At 63.7% G+C, this 22767-nt stretch overlaps 1 protein-coding gene across 17 annotated transcripts in view; it reads left to right on the top strand.

Annotated features, from left to right (window-relative positions):
* Positions 1-22422, top strand: part of RBFOX3 (RNA binding fox-1 homolog 3) — a 422918-nt gene extending 400496 nt beyond the window's left edge. For 11 of the 17 annotated variants that reach the window (XM_034640557.1, XM_034640558.1, XM_034640566.1 and 8 more), the window contains 11 exons: positions 1148-1402; positions 7791-7928; positions 9941-9994; positions 10832-10924; positions 12358-12418; positions 15575-15628; positions 15845-15977; positions 16426-16603; positions 17455-17516; positions 18719-18797; positions 20503-20632. In XM_034640557.1, the coding sequence (XP_034496448.1) occupies positions 1181-1402; positions 7791-7928; positions 9941-9994; positions 10832-10924; positions 12358-12418; positions 15575-15628; positions 15845-15977; positions 16426-16603; positions 17455-17516; positions 18719-18797; positions 20503-20547 (1119 nt within the window). In that variant the 5' untranslated portion in view covers positions 1148-1180 and the 3' untranslated portion in view covers positions 20548-20632. Of the gene's footprint in view, positions 1-1147; positions 1403-7790; positions 7929-9940; positions 9995-10831; positions 10925-12357; positions 12419-15574; positions 15629-15844; positions 15978-16425; positions 16604-17454; positions 17517-18718; positions 18798-20502; positions 20633-22285 lie in introns of those variants that run through there. The other 6 variants (XM_034640552.1, XM_034640551.1, XM_034640555.1 and 3 more) reach the window with 6 other exon arrangements.
* The last annotated feature ends 345 nt before the right edge of the window (positions 22423-22767 follow it).

Below are 22767 nucleotides of genomic sequence, written 5' to 3'. Positions count from 1 at the left end.
TCTCTGGAAGGAGCCCCTGTCTCACCGGGGGATGGGCAAGGAAACAAACCTCAGGCTGCCAAGGCCGGCGTGATGGGGGCAGCACAGGGCTGTGTGGGGTTCCTCCTTGGTGAGACGGCAGGAGGGCGGCTGTCCACGTCTGTACAAGGGTCCTTCCGCACTGGGGAGATACTCAAGGGAGGGATGGCACCTGTCCTTCCAGATGGTGGGGCACTCTCTCCCTTGGGGACACCCTTAGAAGGTCAGAGAGTGCCTCACCTGCTCAGAGGAGCTGCTGCAAACCTGCCCTCACCACCCCCCCGGCGTGTATCCTCAGCGGGGAGCGACAACTAGGAGAAGCCAGAACCCCATCCCTATCCCATGCCCCCGCCAGCATGACGACCCTTGTCCCTTCTCTGGGGCTGAGGGGCTTTCTCCCAGGGCTACATCAGGGGTTCCCACAGGTGCCCATATTGCTGCAGGACGTCTGGGGTGCGGGCAAGAACTTGCATTGCTGACAGTCTCCCAGGTGAGGCTCCTGTGTCCAAGCACCCCGTGGGAAGAGTCTCTGTCCTGCAGCATGGCTGGGACCCTGCCCCAGGGCCCGGGCTTCTAAAAGCCCCCCCGGGGCAGCAGGCCTTCAGGGACGGGGTGGGGTCTTCCAGAGATCTGCTTGGGGATCTCAAGACAGAGCTGGAACCTTCCATGCCCCACAGACAGCATGGTACCGGGTCCTGTGGTGCCAGGCTCCCAGTTCTGTGGGATCAACTCTGATCATTTTCCCTGCAGGCGGTGATGGTGTTCTCCTTCACCCTCTTTACCTTCGTAAGGCAGGAGGGAGGAGGGCATGGTTCTAAAGGAGACAGGAGGGACCCCGTGCTGCTGGCACATTCTGTATCTTGACGGGATCAGTGTCTCCTGGTGGGAGGACTTCGTGTCAGTGGTCTTGAGCCCTGGGCTCCCCAGACGACCCCACCTCCAACAGCTCAGATCTGGTGCCCCGTGTCGGGGAGCCCCCCACCCAGAGGGCCTGTGCTGTGCTGCCAACAGGACAGCGTCGAAGCTGCAAGGGCTTCCGGAAACGCCCGCTCGGGCCGCGAGCTCTCAGAAGGGGGCAGCGTCCCGGCCCGCCAGCTGTCTAACCAGCCCGCTCTCTTTCCCTCTGCAGGGCAATCAGGACGCCACGGCTCCGCCTGAAGCGATGGCTCAGCCCTACCCCCCCGCCCAGTACCCTCCTCCGCCACAGAACGGCATCCCCGCCGAGTACGCGCCACCCCCTCCGCACCCCACGCAGGACTACTCGGGCCAGACCCCGGTCCCCCCGGAGCACGGCATGACCCTGTACACACCAGCACAGACCCACCCCGAGCAGCCGGGCACCGAGGCCAGCACACAGCCCGTCGCCGGGGCCCAGACAGTGCCGGTAAGGGGCCCCGCCAGCCCCCCGCCGCAGGGAGCAGTGCCCGCCCAGAGGGAGGCTCAGCCGGGCAGTGAGGGTCCGCGGTGGGGAGGGCCTGGGAGAGGCCTCTGGGATGGACAGGCAGGTCCTTCCCACCTTGGAGCCCTTTGTCTGACACCCGGCATGGGGTGGCCAGTGACCCCGCCGGCTGCCCGGCCCCCTGAGCCGCAGACTCCCCTCATTTGGGAGATTGAGTCTCCTGGCTGGGCGGCCGGTGACCCGTCCCTGGGAGGTTAGGGAAACGGTGGGGCCTGGGCCCTGGGTGTCTGCGCAGGCGGGGGCAGGGCGACAGGAGAGGAGGCTCAGGGCCCCTCGTGTGTCTCGGGTGGCGGGCGCGGCGATCATTTCTAATTGCTTGTAATCTACCTGCTTGGCCGCTCTCCAATCGGAGAGCCTCACTTCTGTGGTTGTAATGTGGCTCCACGGAGAAAGCACTGAGCCGCTCGCTTCTCAGGCTCCCCGACAGCAGAGGAGCCTGGCAAGGGGCGGCTGGCCTCGGGTGGGCATCCCACGAAGGCAGCCCCTCCTGGGGACCTGCCAGGGTGCAGCCCGCTCCACCCCTTCCCCCGCCCTCCTCCCAGTCGCCTTGTCCACACGCCCACCGCTGCTGCGCCTCCGGGCTTTGGGCTCCTCCGGCTGTCCCCGCTGGCTGCCTCCCAGTCCTGGCTGGCCAGGCTGGGCAGCAGGCCAGCGCGCCCCGTGCTGCCCGGGAGCAGCCCCGCCGCACAGCCTCCCGATGGGAGCCCTCCCCTGTGCTCCCTCAGCCCTCCCCGTGTTCCAGCCTGGCTCCCGGGGTGCCGTGTGGACCCAAATACCACCCACCCTCCTGGGGTGGGCAGCAGCACTCAGGCTGTCTGGGGAGAGAGCCCACCCAAGCTGCCCGCTGGGCCAGACCGGACTCTCATCCGGGGCCCAGCCAGTGCCCTTCCGCCCTGTGTGGAGTGCCGCCGGCTGAGCCGGACCTGTCCCCTCCCCACGTCTCAGTGTGGGGTGTCTCCCGTGGACCCCCACCCAGGGTTCGTACAGGTGGAAGAGGCAAGGCCCGTGGGCCCTCGCACTGGGAGCCCAGCCGTTCTTCTGGGGCCGCACTCTTTCTGCTTCCTCAAACCCACGACGTAGGGTGTGCTCGGACCCAGAAGGGGCTCATCCAGACCGTGTCATGGCTGGCAGACAGGGCGTATCTGGCCAGACCTCCCATGACATGGCCTCCTCGGAAGCGAGCACGGGAGACAAGGCGGTCAGACCGGCAGGTGCCACACGTAGGGGCCAAGAGCGGATGCCTGCGCCACAGGAATGAGCCGGCCGGGCTCTGAGACACTGCCAAGTGGCAGGTACGGCCGAACCAGGAGGAGCATGACGTCTTCTCCTCTCGGCAGACGGTCGTGGGGACCCTACGTGGGCTGCACGCTGAGCCAGCACCAGGGTACGGGGAGGAGGTGACCGGCCCTGCCCTGTGCTGGCCACCAGTTCCTGTCAGTCAAGGACATAAAAGTCAACAAGGAGCCAGTCATGGTCTCCATGCCTACGACAGAATATGGGCCCTGGAGGGGACTCAGGAGTCCCAGAAAGGATTCGTCCCGAATGAGAGGCAGGAGTCTCCCTTCTCTGGCCAAGGGCCTCCCAAGGAAAGCGCTTGGGCCCGACAGCACCCCAAGCCTGGACGACGGGGCTGCCTTGACCTTCCTTGTTCCAGCCCGGGTCTCTTCAAGCCCTGCAAGGGGTCAGGGTCGGTGGGTCTTCCCTCTGGGGGTACAGAGGTGAGACTGTTCCTGGCCATGCCTGGAGCCAGATGAGCCCCTGCAGGTACGCAGAGGACGCGAAGACGGCACCTGCCGCTGGACAGCGTGAGCACTCGGAGCCTGAATGTTTATGCAAGAAGCGTCCTACCTCGGGAGGAGCTGGAGAGAGCGAGCGCACCCTGTCCTGCTCCAAGATTCCAGTAGCCACCCTCTTCCCAGAGGGGCTGCCCAGCGCTCCCAGCTAAAGCCTGAACGCCTCCGTGCCGGGTCAGCAGTCCCATGTCCCGTCCTCGAGTGAAGGCTCCTCAGCTCACCGAAGCCTCCTCTCGCCCCTCCCCACCCAGCCTGGGGTTCAGAGGGGGAGGTACAGGCAGCCTGGGGTCCAGGCTTCAGCTTCCATCCAGACCTGTGCTCTCTTGCATGTGGATTCCGCTTGTCACTGCGGTGTCTCTGGCAGAAGTGGCATGCAGTGCCACGCGGGACAGGGGATGCTGATGAGTCAGGGCCTTCCTCACTACTCGGCAGGGACCCGGCTACAGGCTGGGGACCACCTCCCCAGAGTGCTCATTCACTCAGGGTCATGCAGGTCCCCTGCACGTGCTCCCCCCACCCACCTGTCCTCCCCGAATCCTGAGACAGCCAGAGGGGCTTCTGCGCTCAAAAACGACTCCCACACTCCCTGTCTTCCTCTGTGTGGTGAACCTCACAGGGCCAGTCCCGTGGGGTCTCCCCTCCCCAGTGAGCAGGTGCCATGCTAACAGGAGCTGTTAGGCCTTTGGTCCCCTTTGGTCCCCTTTGCGCTTGGCTCCTGGAGCTTTCAGCAAAGGGAAAAGGGTGGGCTGTGGCTGGAGTGCAAGGTGGAAAGGCAGATGTGTCCCCCCCAGTACCCCCTGCCCACGCCCTGCCTCCGTGGTGAGACCCAGCTGGGTACCCCCACCCTGGTCAGGTGCAAGCAGACACCGCCCTCGGTCAGCACCAGGGCAACAGGTGCGTGGCCAGCAGAGAGCTCCTAGAATAGTCTGTCGTTCGGAGTCCGAAGTGGGAGCACACAGCTCCGCCCAAGGAGGAGGCTGCCCGTTACGTTGTCATAAACAGGCCACACGTGGAGAGGGCCTCTGCCTTTGCTGAGGGAGCTTGGGGAGGCCCAGGCGCAGGGGGCTGGTGGGGCATGCGCTGGGCTCATCTGGACCCTGCTCCTGGCCCACCCCCCCGGCGGGGGGGGGCATGATGGCTAAGGTGACACAGACAAGGAGAAGGACGCAGAAGTAAAGCCCCTGTAGCCAGCTGGGGGAGGGGAGGGGTGAGTGAGGGCCGTGGGGGGGGTCACTGTTTTCTTTTTCTCTTCCTTTGAGCAATAGGACAGAGGTTGCTTTAAAAGAGAGAGAGGGAGGGGCGCCTAGGTGGCACAGCGGTTAAGCGTCTGCCTTCGGCTCAGGGCGTGATCCCGGCGTTATGGGATCGGGCCCCACATCAGGCTCCTCTGCTATGAGCCTGCTTCTTCCTCTCCCACTCCCCCTGCTTGTGTTCCCTCTCTCGTTGGCTGTCTCTATCTCTGTCAAATAAATAAATAAAATCTTTAAAAAATAAATAAATAAATAAAAGAGAGAGAGGGGAAAGACAGGGGAGTCCTAGGGAAAGAACTCGCGGGCTGGGGGGGGCCCCTTCCCAGCCCCGCCCCTCCCCCCCAGGCTGTTAACACTGGGGGTTTCTCCACACATCTTACGATTTTACAGTCACCGAACCCGTCCATCTGCGCTGGGGGGTGAGGGGGCTCCTTCCTTGCTTGAGTCCTAGCCCCGCTCACGATTCATTCCATAGGACCCCCAAACACCCCATTCCCCCTCCTCACCCTCAGCCGGTTCCCCTTAAGGCCTCTATGGAGGGGTCTGGAGCAGAGCAGGGGGGGCCTGGACATGGAGACTCACAGTGGGCCCAGGGCAGAAGGGAAGCCCAGGGGGGACCCAGACGCTTGCCTGGGCAGCAGCACCCATGCCCAGGGCTCCCCGGCTGCTCTGGGTGCCGCTGGCCACGCTGACTGCTACCCTCTGCTGGTTGCAACCAGCATTACATGTCCCTCTCTGAATTCCCAAATTCAGGGTGACTCCTTCAGTCACCGGTACCCAGGAGCCACGGAGGGCTCGCGTATGTGAAATGCACTGGGCGGGGGCATGGTGACAGAGGGCACTGACCCACCCTGACCACTGCACGGGAAGAGCCACACTTCGTCGAAACCAGAGGGTGGGAGAGTCAAGGATGCACGGCGGTTTCTCCTTGGATTCGGGGGCGAGGACGAGGCTCTGCAGCACACAAGCTTGCTCTCGTCACAGAAGAGCAGGATCATGGGAGGAGAAGAACGGGGGAGCAGGTGGGGCTGTTGGGCATTCGCAGGTCCCCGTTTGGCAGGAGGAGCTCCCGGGTGTCCCTGCGGCACCTGGAGGTAGCTGCCCGGTGTTGCCTCCGCGGACCTGGCCCCCGGCCCCACCTGCTTCCTCCATGGATGTTCCAGTAGCCTGGTTCCTGGGGCTGGTCGGGGACCCCCAGGTCCAGGCACTGCGTCACCTGCAGCCCCAGCCGCACACACACGCCACTCGGCAGCCCAGTAGGAGAACAACACTCGTCAGAACCGGGCGCACCCCTCAAAGGATGGCCACCCCACCGGGACGGGTACACACGCCTCAGGTGAATAAGAAGACGGTGGCTTCCAGCCACACCGGGGACCGCACCCCGTATGCTGCTGCTTAACGTAGGAGCGCAGACCTGAGTGTGAGGGACCTTTGAGCAGGTGCTCAGGCTCTCTCAACAGCCCAGGAGCTGACGATGTCCACTCCCCTCACCTCTGGCACCTGCTGTCTGGGAGCCTGGTCAGAGGCTTCCTGGATGAGCGCCGAAGTCGGGAGCGGCCCCTTCCTTCCAGAAAGGACGAACGGGATGACCATTGAGGGCAGCCACTCAGGAGTCCACAGACAGACCTCCTTCCACGAGCTGCCCCTCTGCTCCATTTCCTCGGCCTGGAGGAGGCCTCGGGCCAGCCCTGCTCACCTGTCCTAACTCTGGGAGGCCTGTTGTACCCGTCAGCGCTCCTTTGCTGGACTGCAAGGAAGCCCGCCAGAAAGTGGCTTAAGCAAAGCGACGGTTCTCAGAGACCTGTGGGAAGCGGTCTCCGGGCATCTCTCCTCTGCCGGCCTCTCACTGCCAGTCAGCTGCCTGTGCTCCTTGGGCCACGTGAGAGGCCACGGCCACCGGCACTTCCCCTCGTACAATCTCCAGCGTGGGCCTCAGGGGACCCTCCCGCCCCTGCTCTCTCCGGGCATGTCAGAGACACTCAGTGTGATGGTGCTGGAGCCAGGGTGCCCCTCATGCCTCCGGCCAAGGTCCCGCCGTCCCAGAAGCAGACCCTGGACAAAGCTCCAAGACCAAGCAGAAGGCCAGGGACAGGATCCCAAGAAAACCCCGACAGAAGAGTGGGGAACTGAGGCAGGAGAGCAAGGAGCGGGAAAAGGCATGTTTTCAGCCTGTTAGCCCCCCAGGGACACAGGGACAGAGTGGAGACCCCAGAGGAGCCTGGGGTGGGTGCCAGGCCGCTTGTGCACCCGCCATGTCTGTCACCGGCTGAGGGCCCTCGCGTACCCTCGCACTATGACGTGCCGCACCAGCGAGCTGAGCCAGGAGCTTTGGGGTGGCGGTGGGCGGGACTGGGGTGCCCCGTGAACGCCCGGCATCAGGCTCACGGTGAGCTGAGCGCCACCTCAGTCCGTCAGGCACGGACTCACCAGGCCCGCGTTGACGGAGCGCCCGTTGCGCACCTGTGGCATGGCGGCTCAGCGGGGACAGAACCAGGCTGACGGCCAGCCGGGTGGTGAGCTGGTGGCCGTCCCTGCAAAAATCCACTGAGGGGCCTTGCAGGCTTGTCGCCTCGGCGTCCGTCCCGGCCTCGTCCTCGCGGGGGCTGTGGGATCAGAGGTCCTGGCCTCTGTTTCCTGAGCCCCAAGTCTTTGGAACCCCTCTGTTCACTGACTTTGGGGTCCCAGATGGGGAAGGGCACTAACGGCCTGAACTTGGCCCGGAATGCCCTGGAAGAGAGCCACGCCTGCAGAGGCTGAGCAGCAGGGGGACAGGGATGGGAGGCAGCCCTGGGTGACCGCTGGGGGCCAGCACCCCACAGACGTGTGTGCCCGGGCACGGGCCCGGAAACCTCTCTGCCTTCTCATCCGGCCTTGAAAGCCGGAAGGGTCCCCGTGCTCCCAGCACTCAGGCTGTCCTGCGAAGGGCAAACCCATGCCTCTGACAATCGTAATAGTCGGTGGAGCTGAGGGACCGTTAAGGTCAGACCTCTGGACGGGGCCGAGTCAGGAGCATGGAGACACCCCCAGCCCCGGAGGCCTTGCCCCACGCTGGCGGCCGGCGCAGCTCGCGCAGAGGCCTGGCAGGGGGACCTCTGAGGCTGAGACGCAGCCACGTGGTACCTGTGAGGATCGTGCGCCCCAACCCCCTCCCGAGCCCAGCCCCAGGATGGGGAGGCCTTGGGAGTTGGGGGATCTGGCCTCCAGACCGTCTCCTCCCTGCGGGATGGGAGCTGAGAGGGGCACCTCACAGCCCGGGTCCTCTGCCCACAGCAGACAGACGAGGCGGCACAGACGGACAGCCAGCCACTCCACCCCTCCGACCCCACAGAGAAGCAGCAGCCCAAGCGGCTACACGTCTCCAACATCCCCTTCCGGTTCAGGGACCCCGACCTGCGGCAAATGTTCGGGGTGAGTGTGTGCAGCCCCCCCATCCTGGCCCCCACCCCACCTGCCCCAGCTCCATATCCCCGGGATCCCACTGCCTCCTGGGGCTAGCCCTGCTCTGACCTAAGCCTTCAGGATGGAAAGAAAGGAGGGAAAAGGACCCAAGTTCAGGAAGGAGCAGTGGCAGCCAGAAATCCCCCCCGCCCCACCGCACCCGCTGTCCTCGGGGCTTCTTAGGGTCCCCGTGGGGCTGAGGCCAGTGCCAGTTCGGCTATTACTGTGCATTCCCAGCAGCGTTCCCCGGGCTCCAGGGACCCCTGTGCCCTCAGAGGCCACCCGGAGGGCCAGCTAGCCCCCTGGCCTCACGCCCAGTGACGGCCCAGCCCCTGCCTGTCCTGTGTGCTGAGGGCTGAGCACTCCACCTCTCTGGGCCTGTGTCCGTGGGGCTCTGGGCGAATGCTCCAACCGTGGGAAGCCAGCGCAGGCTCATTTGCTCCCTGCATTCTCCCGGTCGGTTCCTAGATTTTGTGCTTTAGGATTCCGGGCAGCTGCAGTGTGGCTGTGAGAACGTGCAGGACAGGCCTTCCGTCCTGTGGCTGCTTTGTCCTGCCGCTTGACCTGAGCGTCACGCAGGTGCCGGGGCCCACCAGGTGCTGGGCTGCCCCGCGGGGGGGCGAGCAGGCAGCGGCCACGCCATTCGTCCGAGAACAGTGCAGCCACGGAAGCCTCGTGCGCCTGGCCCACGTTTTTCCCCTCACCCCGAACCCTCTTCCCCACAGCCAGCACGGTGCCCACCCTCACCCCTGCCACAAGCTAGGCGGGCTCTGGCCCCTGAACCCCAGCCCTGCCTTCACGCCACCCACCGCCCAAGTGGGATTTGTCAAAGGGGAGGTGCCCAGAGGGTGGCCTCAGGAGGGACCCAGCACCCACACCTTGCCCCACATAGCCACCCCCCTTCTTGGAGGCCAGGCCCCATCACACGTGGGGCTTAGACACAGGGAGGGACTGAAGGGGTTTGGAATGAGAGGACTCAGCTCCTCTTGGCCTGGGCCAGGCTGCTGCCAGCGTCTTTGAGCCTGGAGCCCCCACTCAAAGCAGCTGCCTTACAGAGCTCGCCCTGAGCAAGACCCTTGGTCCTTATCCCATCACTTGTCCCCATGCAACGGGCACTGACTGGCGTCAGCTCGCCCGTCCCCACACCAGGGCGTCAGCTCGCCCGTTTCAGCTTTCAGCAGAGTTGGAATTGCGTTGCTGTCTTGTCCGTGTCACGTCACTGCTTCTTTTGACACCCAGCTCCAAGTGTTGTGGGATGCAGGGGGCACCCATCGGTTACACAAACTGGAGGCCACAGGACAGGCCTCTCAGGACCCGGTTTCAGGGATTTGGTTTCACAGGTCCGTGGTCTCATGTGACAGTGAGAGAGCCGGAGCTGCCCCTGGGGGTCCTGGGCCAGTGATGGGGCAGGAAGGGCCCAACCACAGCATGTGGGCCTGCCTGGCCAGCACGTCCAAGATAGGTAGAGGAGTTTGGGGTCAGTGCTGTTCTGTATCCCACACAGCCCAGCCCCAGACAGCACAGGCTGCTGGCAGTATGGGGTCCCTCCATGGCACCTGGGGTCTCTCCCAGCGGCTCCTGTGCCCCTTCCAGCACCCCACCGTTTGGGAAGGACCTATTCATAGCCCTTTACCCTTTAGTGTGAATTAGAGGTGGCCGTCAGTAACTTGGGGCAGAGTCCAGGCAGGGAGAGGAGAGGGACGCTGGGGGAGGCTGCCCCCTTCCCCGGTCCTCAGCCCCCACCTGGCCCTTGGACAGGTAGGGAACGCTCTCTCCATGAGAACGTGGAGAGGGGTCTCCTGTCACCAGACCATGCTACACCGAGAGCCCCCCTTCTTCCCTGCAGGAGGCTGGGTGGGGCCTGGCAGAGGGCCAGACCAGGGCAGCAGCTGAGGGTCTCCTGGGAAGCAGGCATGCGGGGTGGGGGGGCACTCCTAACCCATCCTCCCCTGTCTCCCCACCCCACCTCTCTGTCTCTGCAGCAATTCGGAAAAATTTTAGACGTGGAGATCATTTTTAACGAGCGGGGCTCCAAGGTGGGTGCCGCCCAGAGGCCGCCACCATTACAGCGCCGCTGTAGGCCCCGCCAGGCTAACGTGTGACATGTGCGTTTCCTTCCTGGAGAGCTTCGCGCCCGAGGACCCCTGAGCTACACGGGTGCTTGTATTCCCCGCTCCTCCGCCCCTCCCCGCCCCGTCCCCGCTGTCTGTGTTGTGGCCGCAGCTGCCACGCCTCTTTCTCTCGGAGCTGCCAGGACCTCTCTGTCTGCGCCTGCCACCCCCAGCCAAGCCACTCCTCCGGGGGGCTGCTGGCCTGGCCGGGAGCTGGCCGGAGGCTTGGGACGCGGCCACAGGGTGGGCAGCGTGAGGGGGCCCGGCAAAGACGAGCCCCGCTCCCTGCTCAGGCAAGGGAAGACCCCCCCCATGCAGGCTTCTGGGGGGAAGGGATGGGGTGCCCCCAGGAGGTCCTGAACCCCCACCACCACCACCCCCGCCTTGCCCTCCAGGGGGCATCAGGATGATAGACCTGGCCCCTGGCCGGGTTAGCATCTCTCTTGGAGCTTTGGCCTGTCCTCTGGGTGGTGCCAGGCGGTCAGCTCAGGCCGGGCTTGGGCCAGGCCAGCAGCTGCCCCTGCCTGGGGCCCTACCCTTCCTGGGCATCCTGCCAGTGGCACCAGGGCAGGCCTCTGGGCTGCCGACCTCTCCTTCAACTCACCTGACTCAGTCCCTCTCTTTCTCTCTCTCTCTCTTTCTCTCCCCCCTTCTCTCCCCACCCCCCACTGCCCTNCCAACTGCCCTGCCCCCCACCCCACTCCTCCTTTGTTTTCCTTCCTCTCATCCTTTCTTTCCGTGTCTGTCCCTCTCCGCTCACAGGGTTTTGGGTTTGTAACTTTTGAAACTAGCTCAGATGCTGACCGAGCCCGGGAGAAGCTGAATGGGACGATCGTAGAGGGACGGAAAATTGAGGTGCTCAGATAAGTGTGCTGCGCAGGGCGTGCCCTTGAGAACCGCTACTGTGGCCCAGGTCCCCCTCCCCCGCCCCATGGCCACCCTGCCGAGAGAGGGGCCGGGGCCCTCCCTGGGCAGGGAGGCGAGGTGGGCAGGGCAGGGCCACGCCAAGGCCAGAGCCCAGCCCATCTTCTGCCACCCCTCGTGGGCCCACCCAAGGCCCCCTCCCTCTGCTTTCTGGAGGCCCCCCAACTGCGGAAATAGGCCAGACCCTGGGAGGAGCCCCGGAAATCTTGTGTTTAAGGCTTGGCAGCTCCAAGGACCACAGCCAGCTCAGTCTGTCCCCCCCTGGGAAGTGCTGTCAATCCCCGAGCCCTCCCACCAGGGAGCCGCAGCTCCCCCTTCCCCAGCTGCCAGGAAGGGACCTAGCCCAGAGGAGCAGAGAGAGGAGGCCAGGGGCCCCCCCTCAAGCCCCCTTTGCCCCTTTTCTGGTGGGCTGTCCATCGCCCCCACTAGTGCTGTGGCTCTGGGTGTCTGGGAACTGGGCTCCCGGACAGGCAGGGCAGTGAGGGGTGGCCAGAGAGGGGAGGGGGTCAGCAGCAAGTGCAGAGTCCACGGGAAGAGAAGTGGAAAGGCCTGGGGGCAGGGCTTAGTACCGGACGCACTGACCCGGGCCAGGCTCTGGGTCTTGCCGGGCAGCCACCTAAGGATGCGGCCCGAGGTCCAGACGCTCACACTGGACGTGGGGCAGGCAGAATGGCCCGGACTCCTTTCCTGGGCACCACCACCTGCCCTGTTCTCTACTTCCTTCCACAGAGGCCTTCCCCTGCCTTTCTACAGCCCAGTCTGGCTCTCCAGGGGGAGGGTCTTAGCTGTCTGGAGATAGGACCCACCCCCGTGGCGCCCGCCTGCCCCCTCTCCCATCGGCCTTGCTCCCGATGACCCTCAGGAGCTCTCTGCTGGCCTCGGGAACGGCGTGCTGCCCCTACGAGAGGGGTGCCCGTGACGAGGAAGGCCTCAGCAGCACAGAATGTCGTGGGGGCCGGTCTGTCAGTGGGCTGAGAGCACTTTGTGGGGAGTCCACCAGCCAGCTTCTCCAGTGGCCTTGGGTTGCCCGAGAGAGACTGGAGCTTGGTTCGTGGGAGCATCGTGTGAAGGGCAAGAACCAGCGGGCCAGACATGGTGCCTGAGCCGAGGGCTGGGAGCAGTGGAGACCAAGGCGCCCTGGAGTGGGGGCCGCACGGTGGAGAGGGGAGGCCTGGGAGGAGGGCAGGCCAGGGTGGGGGGGCCAGGCTGGCAGCAGAGACTGTCCTGGGCCTTCCTCCTAGCCCTCCAGCCCCCTCCATGCGGCCGTGCGGGAGCAGTGCAGAGCAGGACCGGGGTTGCCAGAGGTCTGCAAGGAGGCTAACGCTCCCCTCACCCTCAGCTTCTCCCTCCTTCTCTCTGGGCAGGTCAATAATGCCACAGCCCGCGTCATGACCAACAAGAAGACTGCGAACCCCTATACTAACGGTAAGGGGCCCAGGACCGCAGCGAGGCTGCAGGGGCCATTGGCCCGGAGACGGGCCTTCGAGGAGCCTCAGCCGCTAGAGGCCCATCTTCCTGGGTGCCAGTTGCCCCCTCGTGTCCCAGCTCTGCCGGGTCAGCAGGGGTGGACTGGCCGAAGCGGGAGGAGGGCTGGGGCCGCCCACGCCACCCACACAGTTGGCAAGACGCCTGGGCCTTCCCAAGCACGCAGGGCACCCAGAAACCACGTGGACAGGCTTGGGGCACAGTGGGTGTGGCCACTTCCTGGATTATTACTTAGTTTCTAAGCAGTGAGGGAGCGCTGGGGCTGGGGGTTCTCCGGGTTCGGTGAACTGAGGATGATGAGGCTAGTTCCCCGCCCCCGCCTCGCCTCGGAGACGTGGGAAGGTTGAGGCCCCAGGGGGAGCCTTGCGGTCTGTAAAGCGCCTCCACTGAGTGGTCTCACGTGCACACGCCGGCCGGACCCGAGCAGAAGCAGCCAGTCCTCCTTGGAGGCTGAGTGGAGGGGTGGCCCTCGGCCGCTGCCTGTCTTGACTGCACCCGGCAACGCAGATGGGTTTACGTGTAGCCGGCAGCGCTCTGGGGCCTGTTCGAGCTCGACCCGTGCCGGGGAGTGACAGCCCTGCTCCCAGCGGGATGAGCCTCCCTGCGGGGCGGGGCTCGGCTTCTCACCCCCAGCCCTCCTGTAACACATGGACTCAGGTGACAGGCCAGCACCAGGCAGGACGCTGGGGGGGATCTGCCACGTGACCCACCAGCAGGGCCCCCCCGTACGCCCTCCTGGAGCAGGCCAGGGGTCTGGCTGAGCCCCATTTAGACTAGATTATGAGGGTTCCCATCTTCCTTTTCTAAGGACTATGAAAGCTCAAATTTTTCCTAAACATCTGGGGGCGCCTGGCTTTGCCAGCATCCTGAGCTTCCGTTGAGTGCTTGGCATGGGAAGGCAAAGTAGACAGACATGTTTAGAGGGTCTGATGATCACCGGGAGCCAGATGACCACGTCATCCAAGAGCCACACCCTCCGCTCTCTGGGCTGGACCGAAAATGTCAGGAAGCACAGAATTCGGAACAGAGTCCCCCCCTGAACCACTGCGTTCCTGCCACAGGACGGGCACGGAACCAGCGCTGCTTGCACAACAAGCAACGGACGAGTGCTCACGGCAACGGTGTCACCAAAGCATCCTCACCAGCCTGAGCAAGAAGGACAAGGGCCACAGTGGGCCAGCCCCAGGTTCTCTGTGGGTTGGCAGTGAAGCACAGCGTGTGGGCTCTGGAGGCCTGGGAGTGTGGCTTGAACACTCTAGAACACTCCAGGACACTCAGAGATTCGTCAATTGCAGGGGGAGGGGGGCAGAAGTGTCCACCGTCAAGCTCGCCGGGTTTGACCAGGTGTTAAGACTATTTACAGAAGAAACAAAGGAGCCACCCGGGTGGGTCTCTGGCTGCCTCTGTCATCTGGGGTCCCACACAGCAGCAGGTGGAGGCACCGGGAAGCCAGAGTGACAGATAGAGACGCCCAGGATTCCAGAATCGGCAGGTGGACGTGCCAGGACTGCCTCAAGAGAAGTTCCGCCTCCAAGAATGGACCCAGAAAAGCCACTGGGTTGGAGCCCAGGGGAGTTGGGCTGGGTCATTGGCTCCAGGACTCTGCTTCATCATGGGTTTTCACTAAGGACTCAATTCTTGGGACTGGAGTTCTTTTTAGGAGATGAAACACGTTTTCCTTCCTGATCTGGGATTCAGAGAAAGTTCCAGAGTCTCAGAAGTAACGTTCAGACACAGACACACCGGTCAGGTGACGGTGTACCGGGGAGGGAAGGTGGCCCACAGTCTCATGGAAAGTGTGGAGAATGGGCCCCCAGGAGGAACAAGGTCGCGGACACTCTGTCCTGAATGCCTCCCGGCCACCTGCCCAGCAGTGGGAGTGTTAGAATTTGGGTATGAGGCTCACGGGTAGAGTCCGACGACGCTAACGGCCTGGGCTCACCCTTCGCCACACTCTCCAGAGGCGTCTGGCTAGCTGGCCAGTGGCTCAGTCCCTCTTGTCCCTCCTCACACACAAGAGGGATATGGAGCTGGGCCTTGGGGCACACTGCAAACATAAGAGCAGGTACACTGAGGGGCAGGGGGCGGGCTCGGTCAAGTATACCCGTGCTGTCTGAGCCAGCACTTGGAGCCAGAGCCCCCTCAAAGCCAGCTGGTGTCCACCCCCAGCAGCCTCAGACGGAAGCAGGCTTCACTCCCGCACCTGGGTCCCTGGTGGGAGAGGAAGACGGGTCCAGAAGCCGAGGGCCCAGAGCCAGCAGCCATGAGCCAGCCCACCTGCAGAAAGGGAGAGCTGGCCGGTACAGATGACAGTGGGGGGCCGCGGAGTGGCCAGGAATGTGGGTTTGGTTGGGCTCTGGCTCTGCCACATGCTGCTCTGGGCTGTGAGGCTGCGGCACCTCCCTGAGCCTTCACTTGCCCCTCCGGAAAACGGGAGGGTTTAGAACGGCATGGCACTCGGCGAGGTGCTCAGGAAAGGTTAGTTGTCCTTATTACCACCTCCAATCCTAAGGCCCTTTCCTCCCCAGGAAGCCGTTCCACTGGCTGCTCTGGGCATGGCCAGGGCAGGACTGGGCAGTGGGGAAAGAGCTCCACCCCAGCACAGAAGCTTTGGGGCAGGAGGTGGCAGGAGGCCGTGGCAGCCTCCGACCCTCCTGGAAGGCAGCCAGGCTCCCACCAGGGACAGCGCTCCAATGATGGCTCTGTCGAAGCAGGGGCGCTGCCACACCCCTCACCCCGGCTGTGGGCCTGCAGATGTCCGTTCCTAATTCCTGCAGAGACAGCAGACTCCAGGCTGCTGGCCTGGTGCCCGGGGCAGGCTGGGGAGGGCCACAGTTGGGAAAAGAAGCACAAAGACAGCCAGACAGATGGGTCAGGGGTGACTTGGTCCCTGGCATTTAGGGAGCAGAAGGTCAGACCCAATGAGGCAGCAGCATCCCGAGAGGGGCCAGGGTCTCCTCTACTCACCCTGTCTGCAGAGGGAGGGGGTCTGGCCAGCAGTCTGCAGAGGCCCCGCCTTACGTGGGAGCCCCCAGGATAGTGTGAGGTGGGGAGAGAATGGGGAAGACGGTGATTGGGGTTTTGCTTCTCTTCCAGGCTGGAAGCTCAATCCCGTGGTAGGCGCAGTCTACGGGCCTGAATTCTATGCAGGTACAGGCTGGAGCGGTCATTCTGGGTGGGAAGCGTGGGCAGGTGGGAGGCGTGGCCTGCGCGTAGGCAGGTGGGTGTGGCCAGGCAGGGGCGCGGTCGTGCAGGCGTGGTTGGGCGGGGCCAGGTGTGTCTGCGCCCAGGCCGGGCCTTTGGCCTGCTTTCACCTTCTCCGGGCCTTCCCTCTCACCGCTTCTTCTCTGGCCCCCTTTCCTGCAGTGACGGGGTTCCCCTACCCCACCACAGGCACAGCCGTTGCTTACAGGGGCGCGCACCTACGGGGTAGGGGCCGGGCCGTGTATAATACGTTTCGGGCTGCGCCGCCCCCGCCCCCCATCCCAGCTTACGGAGCGTGAGTACCTGGGGAGGCACGGGGAGGGAGGCATGGAGAAAGGCCCAGGGGGTGTGGGGAGGGAGGCCTTGGGCAGCCAGAGGGGCTAGGCAGTCTTTCCAGAACTACAGGGCGGGGGGCTGTGGGAACCCCCAGACCTTCGCACTGCAGTCGCCCGCATATCGTACCCCAACCCCACCCTGCCGTGGGGACCAAGGGTCACTGGCATTTGGGGGACATTTAAAAGCCCCAGCGTCTTGCTGGATGATATAATGGGATCATGGTTGGCCCTTGAGCTCAGTCCTCCCTGGTCCATTACCCTGGGCCCAGTGCCCTCTGCCCCTGTGGGGGGGACAGCTGCCTGGGCTGGGGTGGGGGAGGGTAAGCAACATGGGCCGAGGGGCCCCTGGCTTTATGGGAGAAAGAAGCTGACCAGCAAGGGTGTTACTCTATTGTTATACCAAAACAGGGCACTGGAGCAAACGCTTGTTAAAATGCCAGTCCCATGGGCAGGGCTGGCACCCTGCCCCCTCCCTCAGCAGACAGCGGAGCCGGCCTACCCCACCTCTCCAGCGTTCCCACCACTCTCTTGTCCGTTTGCTTCCAGGGTCGTGTATCAGGATGGCTTTTATGGTGCTGAGATTTATGTAAGTGCAGCCCCGAGGGGGAGCGGGGGTAGAGGAGGGTTTGTGGTCCAGGCCTTCAGCTAATTTCTAGGGTCTTCCCCTCCCGGCCCCCCTCCCCCACCCATCCCTCCCTATCCTTGGCCCGGGGAGGGTGCGAGTGCCCAGGACATTGGGTCCCTCGGGACCTAGGCATAGCTGAGCCTGGGATGTCCGTGCCCACGTCTTCTCCACTCCACAGGACGCTGGGTGATGGGGCAGGAGCGACTCTCCTGTATCCCTAACCACATTGGGGTCACTGAGTGAGCCCCCGTGGGCACCCATGTGTAGTACGGAGGCCCGGAGAGACACCAGGAGGCAGGGGTGTGTGGGGTCCTGTGGTGTTTCTTTCCCTTCACGGGGCTGCCCCTACTGCTTCCTCTAGCCTGGAGTCCCAGCTGACGACCCACCCAAGAACCTGCTTCCGTCCGGGGCAGCGGTTCCTTTATGCCAGGGCCAAGATGTGATCTGAGTTTGCCCTTGGCCCTTCCCAGTATCCAGGATGGCACCCAGAGTCACCCATGGGTTCTTGGCACCCACTGGCATCAAAGGGGTTCACTGGGCTGGTGGCAGGGCTGCAGGCGCCAAACATGTGTTAAAGCCATGGACACAGCCAGACTATCACTGGTGCCCCCCTGTGCGTGTTGAGTGTGTGCTCCCTGCCTCCCCTCGAACCACGCCACTGACAGTCTGTGGTCCTCAGACCTCCATTAGACCAGAGCTATGTGCCCCCAGGCCCACGCCAGCCAGTCCTCACCTGGCCACAGAGAAGGCTGAAAGGCTGTGTCCACCCCTCTAAGCCCCTGTGCTGTCTCTCCCTCCCCCTTACCCTGCAGGGGGGCTATGCAGCCTACAGATACGCTCAGCCTGCGGCGGCGGCAGCAGCCTACAGCGACAGGTACGGCTGGGACAGTGGTCGGGTGAAGAGGGGCAGTAGGACTACAGGGCCCCTGAAGGGGTGGGTTCAGATGGGAAGACTTACCCGCGGCTCAGGCCTGGGGGAGCCTCCCCCTGGTGGTGCAGGGTCTGGACAGAGGGGAGCAGGTCCCAGGCCCCTGAGCCAGCGAGCCCCTGATTTCTTTAGTCACTTCCTGCTGGCGTGGCTGGGGAGGCCGCAGCACCCCCCCCAGTTCAGTTCTCCTCTGATTCCCAGCCCTGGAGGCCTGATCCCCTCCCTGAGCGCTGGAGGCCCCGAGTAAGCAGGGGAGTTGGGCTCCTCTTCTGCCCCGGGCACACTTCTGACCCCACTCAGGGCTTCCAGGTCCGAGAGCCCTTCACGCTGAGAGAGGCAGCGAGCGTGCCCTGCTCGTGGGGGTCAGACGACACAGGTGGGCAGTGTGGCCCAGCTGCAGGCACACGCAGAGAATGGGGGTGCTCTGGGCCGTGAGGGCAGGTCCTCGGGGCTCTCCCGGGGGTGGTCTGGCCTGGCACATGGGCACAGAACCCCTGCTTAGGGACGTGTGGGAGTCCCCGCACCTGGCACATGGTGGGCTCTTGCCTGCCCACCACCTCTCCCTCCCGCCCAGTGGCACCCGTGGCCCCACACCTTCCAAAGCTTCTGGCGGCATCTCACGTGTGGTGGAGGGGGCCTTGGGGGTGCATAGCAGGCCCTTCCGCCCAGCCCTGTCCTACAAGAAGCTGGCATTTCACACACACCATAGAGTGAGAGGGAGGTCATCAAGGGAACACAGTGCCACTTACTTCGTGGTGACCTCCCTGCACACCCCCACATCCTCCCGTCCTGCTCTGAGCCTTTCCGAAGCTCCCTGCCCGTGTTCTTCTGGGGGTCGAAGTTTCTGTTTCCTCCAAAGCAGCTCCTTGAGGACTCCTTTCTCCTTCCCTGGGGCCCCTTGTCAGGGTCAGCAGACACTGGGAGAATTGAGAGGGTGGCCAGCTGTGTTCCAGACACTTCCTCCTAGGTGGGCAGAAAGGATGGCGAGGAGGGCGTGCAGGGGCGGGGGAGCGGGCTGGAGGTGGGACCGCACTGGAGGACGCTCCTGAAATGTCTGGGAGGAGGCGGGAGACCCGTTGCAGCCCCTCACTCACCTGCCCCCATCGCCCCCCCCACACCTCCCTCCCTCCCTGTGCTCATCCCCCCAGTTACGGCAGAGTCTACGCAGCCGCTGAGCCCTACCACCACACCATCGGCCCCGCGGCGACCTACAGCATCGGAACCATGGTAAGGAGGCAGGGGCGGCCCGGCCCTGCACGCCAGCTGTGATGAGGAGGGCCTGGCGCCGCGGCCGGGATGGGGTGGGCAGGCCCTGCGGAGAATGGCCCAGACCTCTGACCAGTGTCCGGAAGGACCAAGGCCTAGATGGGGGTTTGGGAGAGGACTTGCCCGTGGGTGCCCTCGGGGGCTTGGAGGAAGGCAGGTCCTCCCAGACGGGCAGCTGCCTAGTAAGGACGTCTGGCCCTCTGGGGAGCACCCTGGGATGCCCACTTTGCCCAGTTTTCCGAGGCTCGAGAGGCCAGCAGGGCCTCCGCATTGCTCGTGGGGGTGTGTCTGCTGCAGTCCCTCTGTGTTCTGTCACCCCCTCACTGCCCTTTTCCTCACATCAAGGAGAGGGATGAGGGCTGCCCACGGCTTCCCCCCGCCCAGACCCTTCCGTGGCACTGCGGCCAGCTCTCCCCACCCCTGCGCACCCCTGGTAGGCCCGAGGCAGCCAGAGGCGTGTGGGCCGGTGTGTCTGTGTGTGTATGTGTGTGTGTATGGCCAGCTGTGGACACATGCAGCCCAGCTCACTCTGTACCCGGAAATCTCCTTCCAGGGGACACTTGTCTCCTGTGCCCACCCACCCCTAGCCCCAGGGGCTGTTAATGTCGGTTTTTAGCTAGCTTGGCGTCCAGCATCAAAGATGAACACATTTTTCCGCAGGGAGGGTAAGGAGGGAGGAGGTCCAGAGCCAATAGGGACTCGTTCCTTCTCCCTTGGTTTTATTACTCCCTCCCAATTTTTGTTTTGTCTTTTTTGATTTTTATCAAGTTTCCGGCCTCCCAAGCAGCCTGCAGTGATGGCCAGCAGTCCCAGAGAATGGGGTTCTCGGGGGCCGCCCCCCCTTCCCAGATGGGGGGCCCCAGAAGTAGTTTGGAGGCCCCTTGGCTCCAGGGTCAGCTTGGCCCTCTGTGTGGCTTCTGGCTAGAAGTTTTCATTCACTCACAGAGGGGCCCCTCTCATGTTCTCATTTTTATTTGTAAGATTTTCTGTTTTTTTTCCCCCAAGTTTTTTCTGTGGCACTTGCCACCTTCTTCCTTTATCTGTTGACAATGGTTGGTGGGGAGGAGTTTCCTCTGGAGACCTCCCTGGTCCAGGGCAGCCCAGGGACACGGGAGCAAGAGCACCAAAGACCTGCCCTCCTCGGCAGGACGGAGGGCCCAGAAGAGGACCTGGGGGAGGAGCAGGGACCCCAGGGACCCCCTAAAGCTCCGATCATGGAGCCAAGACCTGAGGAACCCTGGCAGGAGGCCCCCCACCCTCCTGAGTCCTGCCCCACCCCCAGGCAGGCAGCCCCGCTGGGGCGCTGGGGTGCTGGGACCTCCCCCACCCCCATTAAGGAGAAAGGGGCCAGGGAAGGGTCAGGCCTGAGCCAAGAGAGTGGCCAAGAGACATCTCCAGCCTTATTGTCCAGGAGTTCTGTGGCCCATGACCCCAGCAGCCCCCTGGCCCCCATCGTCCCCCACCACGGAAGGACTAGGCCCAGGGTCCCTCTGCTACCATGAGAACCGGCGCCGGCTCTCCCCAAGGCAAACCTTAATAAGGGGGGCAAAAAACGGGATTTAGCGATTTCTTTTTGTTTTTCCTTTTTTTTTCCTCTCTTTTTGCTTTTCCCCCCCCCGACTGAAAGGCAGTACTGATTGGCTGTTTGTCATCTTTGATGTTGCAGGCTAGCCTGTGCCGAGGAGGGTACAGCCGCTTCACCCCCTACTAGCAAGAGGGCCCAGCCCCTAGCAGCATTCACACTGACTGCCCAGTACACACCAACCCCAGCAGTCCAAAACCAGGCACAGCCACCAGGAGGACAGTGCGCCCCCCCCAGTCAGCGGCACGCGACGCCAAAGCCCATAGGGTTTACCTCCAGCCAGCTGGTCTCCCTGCCCCTCACGATGGCGTGTGTGTCTTTGACCCTGGTTACCCCTGTATGTCTGAAACCTTGCTCCCTATTTTGACTTTGTTGACGTTGTGCCCCCAAGCCATTTCAGGTACAGTATGCACACAGTGGGAGGGGCTAGCCTGGGCACAAGACCCCCTCCCGGAGAACTAGCAATAGAGCCCACCAGGGCGACCCACTTCCCATCTCCTGGGGCTGCAGAGCCACAGAAGAGACCCCACAGCCACTGTCCCTTCCCTGGGGTTCAGGGAGTGAGGAGGAGCTCCAGTCCACCCAACATGGGGTTTCCAGCCAAGACAGTGCTCCCTTCCCACCTTCCCCTAGCCGATCTCAGGGGTAGCTGCATCTGCCCGCCTCACCCCCATCCAGCTGGAACTAATATTTCTGGTTCGCATTTCTTGGGGACATTTCCTGCCGAAGCAGTCACAAGCACACGGTGCGGGCGGAGACCACCATGGCCACGCCGGCCTCGGGGCTCCTTACTTAGCCTCTGTTGTATGACATGAAAATGTAGGAAGAAATACCCCGCACACCCCCGCCCCAAGCCGAGGGCCCTTGGCCTGCCCGTGCTCCTTCCAGCAGCAGGCTCTCCCTTCCAGCCATGCTCCAAGGATGGTGCCTCAGTACCGCCTGACATGGGGTCCCGGCCGGCCCGGCACCCTTCCCCTTCCATCAGGGTACATTTCAGAAGGGACTACAGGCGAGGCGTGGGGAGAGGCCCATCGCCGGCCTTCTCAGCGAGACAGCCCTTAATGCCAGCCTCCTGTCCAGACAGGCTTGGTGCTTAGTTCAGCGGCCAAGCAGCCGCCTGATGCCCAGGGCTGTACTGGGCCCTAGGGCAGGGGGCACATGCTGGCCGGGGCCTGCAGGGAATGCTTAGACAGCCCAGGTAGCCTCATGGGGGAGGCTGCCCGGGTCAGGACGGCGCCCTGCCTCCGTTCCAGGAGGTGTCTCGGGCCAGGGAAGCAACAGGTCCCCTAGCACGCCAGAGCTGGGCTTTGGGTACCAGCTAAAGGGTGTGGGTCCCCCGCCAGCCAGGGCACACGGGTTGTTGGCTGCTGGACCGGGCGTATCGTGGCCCAGCTGCCGGGCTCCTCACTTCCCACTCCCCGGAGCACCGCCTGCTTGCTGCCTCGTTCCAGGCCTCTCGTGGCCCATGCCGTGCCGTCTATCCACCATGCTCTCTGTCTTCGTCTGCCCAGAGCCAGCCAGGCCCCTGCCCGCCCCGCTCAGCTATAGGGAAGCCCACAGGCTGTGCGAGCCAGCCCGCTTCACTGGGGTTTCTGCTCCTGCCCCCCTCCCCACCACCCGTCCCCCCTCTCTGCCCTGGAGAAGGTCTGTTTTCAGTTCAGCTCACACAGGACCCTGGGTTCCCGGAAGCTGGGCCTGGGGCACAGGATGGGGGGAGGTGCTAGGAATTCAGGGTCCAGGGCCCGGCACCCTCCCGCCCCGCCCCTCCCGGCACCCAGTGCCCACGCCGGGCTTTCTCCGTCCTCACAGCACACCTGGCAGTTGCTTCCGTGAAACTGCAAGTCCTGCCTTTCTGTTTCTGTTGTAGTGAAAGCTTCCACCGTTTCCTTCTTGGACCATGAAGGGCAAAAACAAAAACAAAAAAACAAAAAAACAAAAAAAAAATCACAAAACAAAAAACAAAACAAAAAAAAGATGTTACGATCCAAGCAACAAAAAACCAACCAAACCAAGAAGCATCCAGCACGTCCAAGTCGCGCGTGGCACCGCACAGCGCAGCGAGGGAGCAGTCGGCAGGGCGCCGAGCCCAGGAGAGCGCCCGGGCCTTGCCTGTCCCGGCCTGTGCTGGCGGGAAGCACCCCTCCCAAGGTCGGCGGGGAGTGCAGGAGGGAAGGGGCCTCTTCTCTACCAAGTCTTCCTTTCCAGCCCCCCACTCCCAGGGCACGCGGGGCCCCACGGAGGAACAGGCCCAGGCGTGAGCGGGGGTGAGCCGCCAGCAGGACTTGATCTTTGTTGCCAACTGTGCCAGTGGAGGGGACCGCTGGGCTGAGATGGGCGTGCTGGGAGGGC

Source organism: Ailuropoda melanoleuca, chromosome 13 (assembly GCF_002007445.2).
Source record: "Ailuropoda melanoleuca isolate Jingjing chromosome 13, ASM200744v2, whole genome shotgun sequence".
Classification (NCBI taxonomy): Eukaryota; Metazoa; Chordata; class Mammalia; order Carnivora; family Ursidae; genus Ailuropoda; species Ailuropoda melanoleuca.
The sequence above is the reverse complement of the archived record's forward strand: the minus strand, read 5'-3'. Positions and strand labels throughout refer to the sequence as shown.